The sequence below is a fragment of the Piliocolobus tephrosceles genome, chromosome 6 (genome assembly GCF_002776525.5).
Source record: "Piliocolobus tephrosceles isolate RC106 chromosome 6, ASM277652v3, whole genome shotgun sequence".
Taxonomy (NCBI): Eukaryota; Metazoa; Chordata; class Mammalia; order Primates; family Cercopithecidae; genus Piliocolobus; species Piliocolobus tephrosceles.
Window position 1 is genome coordinate 95,277,392 of NC_045439.1, and position 7,192 is coordinate 95,284,583.

Here is a 7,192-nt window from a genome sequence, read left to right on the forward strand (position 1 = left end):
ACAGAGTCGCGCTCTGTCGCCCAGCCTGGAGTGTAGTGGTGTGATCTCGGCTCACTGCAAGCTCCGCCTCCCGGGTTCATGCCATTCTCCTACCTCAGCCAAGTAGCTGGGACTACAGGCGCCCGCCACCACACCCAGCTAATTTTTTGTATTTTTAGTAGAGACGGGCTTTCACCGTGTTAGCCAGGATGGTCTTGATCTCCTGACCTTGTGATCCACTCGCCTCGGCCTCCCAAAGTGTTGGGATTACAGGTGTGAGCCACCGTGCCCAGCCTAGTTCAGGTTTTTAACATAGTAAAAGACAGACTCAGGAAAAGAATGGAACTCTACTTTATTAGGGAATACTGAGCATCCATCCTATAAGAACTAAGCCCATTCTGAGCACAGGCCCCATGTGTAGGAGGAGGCAGTTTCTCATTTCCTGGAAACGCCTTACCTCCTCTTACTTTACAGCAACCCCCTTCACCTGCCATCATGCCCATCTTCACTCTCTCCAGGTGCGAGGATCCCGAGAACAAAGCCCTGGTAGCATCCCAAGATCAAGGGGAACACCTGTAGGACAAACTCCTGATTCGAGCCCAAATATCTCCAGGGAACAGATATGTCCTCAAAGTTAGCACTTCTTTAAAAATAATGTTATTAGTATACAAAAGCTACCTGACAGGATTCTAGGTCTGCATATATCAAATAAAAAATAAAAGAAGAGGGACACAAGTGCCTAGAATAATTCAGAAATTATGGGGCTATGTATCTGTTGGGCCAAAGGCACAAACCCACCCTGCTGCGTGCAGGACTGTTTTACTCTTGATGAGACAGAAGTTACCATCCACCATGGATGGCAGCTGGGACTCTCAGACTTCACTACTCGCCAGGATGAAACCCCACGAGAACAAATGTGTTCCCATGGTAGCTGACCTACCTACCACAGGACAGTAGGCAGAGACAAAAGCAAGCACTGAAATGTCCTCAGTTTACCCCTTTCCTGCAGGCCCTGTCCAACTCTTACCAATGGAAAGGACACTGGGACACTGGCTCCAGGCTGTACTTCCTCAAGTTTCTGTGCTCCTGACACTTTCTGGAAACAGAAAGGGGCTTTATCTTCATGTGGGTGACTCAGAACTGGAGAAGCCCATCTATCTTGACCTGAAATCAAAGCCCAAGGCACCAAAGCCAGAAGAGCAGATTCTAGCATGGGCAGGGAGCTCTGGAACACTAATAGCTTGAGGTGAAGGCACCTTAGCCCAACAATGTGGCAGCAAAACAACGAAACAACCAGAACCACACCAAAGATTTCCAGTATTTCTCTAAGGACTTGGCCCACGTTGTGGGCCATGCTGTCTTCCATTCCACATGGAGAAACATTTCCACCCCATTTTACCAAAGAGGAAACTGAGGCACAGAGGAATCACGAGAGAGGGGGCCAATCAAGTCACCCAATGTAAGGGAAAAAGACCCAACTTTCCAGACCTTCCACTCCTTTGCCCTGTTCTTGAATGTATATGGGACTTGACTCAGACCACTAAAATGACAGTGTCCTGGAAATGAGGATGAGCAAGGGGAAGATTCTGGCAAAACCCCATAGAATGTTTAGGAAGCACGGCTCTTTGAAAGGGAATCACTGCTGGGGCAGTGCGGCAACTCCCACTCCAGGCCAGTCCCTCACTTTCGCGCTTTGCCACTTCGATAAAGTTTCTTTTTCATGTGAGTTTTCTGATGTGTGATAAAGTTAGAGCTGTTGCTGAAGCCTTTGCCACAGGAGGGGCACTTGTAGGGCTTCTCCCCAGTGTGGATTCGTTGATGTATAATGAGGACCGAGTTCCAACTAAAGCCTTTCCCACACTCAGGGCACCTGTAGGGCTTATCTCCCAAATGGGCTTTCTGGTGCATGACCAGAACGGAGCCCCGGCTGAAGCTCTTGCCGCACATGAGGCATTTGTAGGGCTTCTCGCCTGTGTGGATCCGTTGGTGCACTACGAGCTGGCAGCGCTGGCTGAAGCATTTCCCACACTCGCTGCATTTGTAGGGCTTCTCTCCCGTGTGGATCCTCTGGTGCTTGAGGAGGTTGGAGCTCCAGCTGAAGCTCTCCCCACATGTCAGGCACTCGTAGGGTTTCTCCCCTGTGTGCATACGCTGGTGTGAGATCAGACTGGAGCTCTGGCTGAAGCTCTTCTCGCACACCCCACACTTATAGGGCTTCTCCGCCATGTGGGTTCTCCGGTGCGTGGCCAGGTTGGAGCTGCGGCTGAAGCTTTTCCCACACTCACTGCACTGGTAGGGTTTCTCTCCTGTGTGGGTTCTCCGGTGGGTGATGAGGGCTGAGCTCTGGGTGAACCTCTGCCCACAGTCAGTACATTTATAGGGTTTCTCTCCTGTGTGGATTCTCTGGTGTCTGATTAGGTTGGAGTTGTAACTAAAGCTTTCGCCGCATTCTTTACATTCGTAGGGCCTTTCTCCAGTGTGGATCCCCTGATGCGTGTTAAGGCTGGATCGGTTGCCAAAGCTCTTTCCACACTCAGGGCACGAGTAGGGTTTCTCTCCCGTGTGGGTGCGCTGATGTGCGATGAGGTTGGGACTCCTGCTGAAGCTCTTGCCACACTCGGCACACTGGAAGGGCTTCTCCCCCGTGTGGATCCTCTGGTGGGTTATGAGGTTGGCACTCCGGCTAAAGCTCTTCCCACAGTCTCTGCATTTGTAGGGCTTCTCCCCAGTGTGAGTGGTTTGGTGTCTACTAAAGTTTGAACCATCACTAAAGCTTTTTCCACATTCATCACATTTGTAGTATTTCTCTCCTGTGTGGGTCCTCTCGTGTGTGATGAGGTGGGATTTCCGGCTGAAGGTCTTCCCACACTGGGGACATTCGTAGGGCTTCTCCCCCAAGTAGGTGCCCTGCAGGCCTATGAGCTGGCCAACTTCCCTGTCCTGAGAGAGCACCTCCCCGTGGTCCTCGCCTGGGGTGTGTCCCTGGGGCCTCTGGACACCAGCATCTCTCTCAAAGTCACTTTCCCCATCGGAGTGCTGAGCACTTTCACCTTCAGGCATTTCAGAGAATATCTCACGTGATTCATTCTCAAACATGTCTTGATTACAGTTCTCCCAATTTTCACTCTGTATCTCAAAATCTGAAACAATGAAGAAAAACATACAATGTCTACTCAACTCCCTGTCATGATGACAAAAGGAAACTAAGGGGGAAATTTATAAAAATTAAACTTCCAGTGAACACAAAGAGGCTAGGAAATCCTCAAAGCCTTTAATAATCAGGTTTAATATACCCAAAGGAATATAAATTATTCTGTTATAAAGACACATGCACACATATGTTCAATGCTGCACTATTCACAATAGCAAAGACATAGAATCAACCCAAATGCCCATCAATGATACACTGGATGAAGAAAATGTAGTACATATACACTATGGAATACTATGCAGCCATAAAAAGGAATGAGATTATGTCTTTTGCAGGGACATGAATGGATTGGAAGCCATTATCCTCAGCAAACTAACACAGGAACAGAAAACCAAACACTGCATGTTCTCTCTTATAAGTAGGAGCTGAATGAAGAGAACACATGAGCACATGGAGGGGAATAACACACACTGGGGCCTGTGGGGGAGGGGGAGGGAGAGTATCAGGAAGAATAGCTAATGGATGCTGGGCTTAATACCTAGGTGGTGGGATGATCTGTGCAGCAAACCACCATGGCACGCATTTACCTTTGTAGCAAACCTGCACATCCTGCACACGTACCCCTGAACTTAAAAGTTGAAGGGAAAAAAAAAACAGGCTTATTTCATTCTGACTGGTTGTCAGGCCTCATAATCTTTGTGGCAATCACCCAGAATTTCAAAGCCTTAAAGATTTGGGTTCCATGTCCCATGTCTTCATCTGAAAATGAGATTAGGTAGGAATTTTAAAGGACATCAACAGGGTACCTACCCAATTACCCCGATACTCACCATAATGCCTGGTGCTTGATTCAATGTAATGAGTGAATCAATGAGTTTTTTATTGGTACCACAGACATTTCCCTAAAGCTCGGTCTCCTTTCAAAAGGAGCTTACATAATAATTTCTTGTATAACATGTACCTGGTGTTTATGACCTCATTACTTTGTATTTAAGACACAGGAAAGATGACAGAGCCCCTGCAATCAGGACCGTAGGTGTGTATACCAATGACTAGAAGCAAGTTAACTGGATTGTTAAAAGAGCCCTCAAATTTGTCTGCAGTGGGAGCTTATGAACAGATCTTTAATTGGTAATACAAAATATTTTCTGGGAACTTGTTAAACCTTCCACTGCCCAAATATTTGAGTAAAAGAAATCAATAGGGAGGACTACTAGAACACAGCCCCTTCCTTAGATGAGGGACTGCAAAATCTACCCGAGGATGAGGCCAGAGTAGAGAGCTGAGCCTGGATCACACTGTTCTGACCCCCGGCAGAACCATAGCCCTGGCTGACACTCTAAGAACTGTCATTAGAAATTAATGGCTGTCGCCAGGCATGGTGGCTCACGCCTGTGATCCCAGCACTTTGGGAGGCCAAGGCGGGTGGATTATCTGAGGTCAGGAGTCTGAGACCAGCCTGACCAACATGGTGAAACCCTATCTCTACTAAAAATACAAAAAAATTAGCTGGGCATGGTGGCGGGCACCTATAATCCCAGCTACTTGGGAGGCTGAGGCAGGAGAATTGCTAGAACCTGGGGGGGCGGATGTTTTGGTGAGCCGAGATCATGCCACTGCACTCCAGCCTGGGCAACAGAGCCAAGACTCCATCTCAAAAAAAAAAAAAAAAGAAATTAATGGCTGTCGAGAACATTAATCCTGCCAGGAAGTTGTTGATGACATTGTTTATACCATACAATGTCCTCTTGATGAGCCTGAGGAGGAAATTTCCCTCGACTTCAATCCTAAAAAAAGCTGCACTTTTTTTCTGTTTTTTGAGACAGAGTCTCACTTCGTCACCCAGCCTGGACTGCAACGGCGAGATCTCGGCTCACTGCAACCTCAGCCTCCTGGGTTCAAGTGATTCTCCTGCCTCAGCCTCCAGAGTAGCTGGGACTATAGGCGCCTGCAACCATGCCTGGCTAATTTTGTATTTTTAGTAGAGATGGGGTTTCACTATGTTGGCCAGGCTGGTCTTGAACTCATGACCTCAGGTGATCTGCCCGCCTGGGCCTCCTAAAGGGCTGGGATTACAGGCGTGAGCCATTGCACTCAAACTCTTAGTGACATTTCTATTATTAAAGCTAATAAACTTTATTTAAGGTTAGATGCTCAATTAATTTTCTGTAAGTTAATGTAAACCCTCACATACAAACATGATAAAACTGGACATGCCCCTCTCAGGCAGGACCTGGACTCTACTCTTGCCTTCAGTCAATTTAAGATCACATTTATTTTTATTTTTTATTTTTTTGAGACAAGGTCTCAGTCTGTCACTGAGGCGGTAATAGACTGGCGAGATCGCAGCTCACTGTAGCTTTGACTTCCTGGGCTCAGGTGACCCTCCCACCTTAGCCTCGCAGGTAGCTGGGATTACACAGGTGTATGCCACCACACCCAGCTAATTTTTTTGTATTTTTGTGGAGATGGGGTTTTGCTATGTTGCCCAGGATAGTCTCAAGACTGCTGGGCTTAAGTGATCCTCCTGCTTTGGCCTCCCAAAGTGCTGGGATGACAGGCATGAGCCACCACGCCTGGCCTTAAGATCACATTTAAAATTGAAAACACTCCAAGCTTACACTGACACACATGCTGCTGCTAATCTGTGGGTTCACAGAATTGCCCTCCAGCCGCACCCCTCATATCACTAGAGGACAGATACAGGCACAAAGGCAGATACAGGCACAAAGGGCACAAGGTATACTCTGACTTGGCAGGAACAGGAATTCTGTGCTTCCTCAACTTCCTGCAAGACAGTTTTTTTTTTTTTTTTCTGAGATGGAGTCTCACTTGGTCACCCAGGCTGGAGTGCAGTGGTGCAATCCTGGCTCAGTGCAAGCTCCGCCTCCTAGGTTCAAGCAATTCTCCTGCCTCAGCCTCCTGAGTAGTGTAGCTGGGACTCCAGGCGCATGCCAACACATTGTTCCTGGCTAATTTTTGTATTTTCAGTAGAGATGGGGTTTCACCATGTTGGCTAGGCTGGTCTCAAACTCCTGACCTCAAGTGATCCGCCCGCCTGGGCCTCCCAAAGTGCTGGGATTACAGGTGTGAGCCACTGCGCGTGGTCATGGAAGACAGTTTTGTTTTTTGTTTTTTGGTTTTTTTTTTTTGAGACAGAGTTTTGCTCTTGTTGCCCAGGCTGGAGTGCAGGGGTGCGATCTTGGCTCACTGCAACTTCTGCTTCCCTCGTTCAAGCGATTCTCCTGCTTCAGCCTCCCAAGTAGCTGGGATTACAGGCATGTGCCATCACGCCTGGCTAATTTTGTATTTTTAGTAGAGACAGGGTTTCTCCATGTTGGTCAGGCAGGTCTTGAACTCCCAACCTCAGGTGATTCACCCGCCTCGGCCTCCCAGAGTGCTAGGATTACAGGTGTGAGCCACCATGTCTGGCCGGAAGACAGTTTTTTGGCAAGTTTTGAGCATGGAGCCCTGCTATCATCTCTCCTCTAGAACCTGCAGGCCAAGGCCCTGATTTATTTTTAGCAAACTAACATGCCCAGAAACATTTTTTTTGGGTGATTTTAGTAATTGAATAGGTAACATTAGCTAATAAGGCTGTTTTTGCTGTTTTAAAATCAGAACTGGTGAGCTCTCAAATGATCTCGGAAGCAACAAGGAAAACAAGTAAAACTCCAATTTTATTTTCAGTGAGATCAGAAGATAAAATTTGCAGACACCAAAATACATGTCAGGGCTTCCCAAAACAGCAGACTGGTAGAAGCAATGAGGAAGGAAGTGCAATGAATAAGCATGGAAAGCCCTGGGGTGAGAGGGAGCAGATTTCAGAAAGCTCAGGCAGAAAATCACTTCCTGCTTTTGGGAACTGGGGTAAGTAGGGCTGGCTTCTTTGGTTCAGAGAGGCAAAGGAGGTGAGGCTGCAACCGGAATCACACAGGGCAGCCATGTATGCAGGAAGCTGTTTCTGGAAAGCAGAGAAGGAAAGAGCCTTTGACCTACACACATTAATCCACAGTATTTATTTATTTATTTATTTATTTATTTATTTATTTATTTATTTAT

General features: G+C 47.3%; 1 protein-coding gene across 7 annotated transcripts in view; it reads right to left on the reverse strand.

The window, feature by feature from the left end:
* Positions 1-312: 312 nt before the first annotated feature.
* Positions 313-7,192, reverse strand: part of ZSCAN2 (zinc finger and SCAN domain containing 2) — a 24,675-nt gene continuing 17,795 nt past the window's right edge. For 6 of the 7 annotated variants that reach the window (XM_026448312.1, XM_023187167.2, XM_026448310.1 and 3 more), the window contains one exon: positions 313-3,119. In XM_026448312.1, the coding sequence (XP_026304097.1) occupies positions 1,660-3,119 (1,460 nt within the window). In that variant the 3' untranslated portion in view covers positions 313-1,659. Of the gene's footprint in view, positions 3,120-6,788; positions 7,095-7,192 lie in introns of those variants that run through there. The other variant, XM_026448314.1, reaches the window with a different exon arrangement.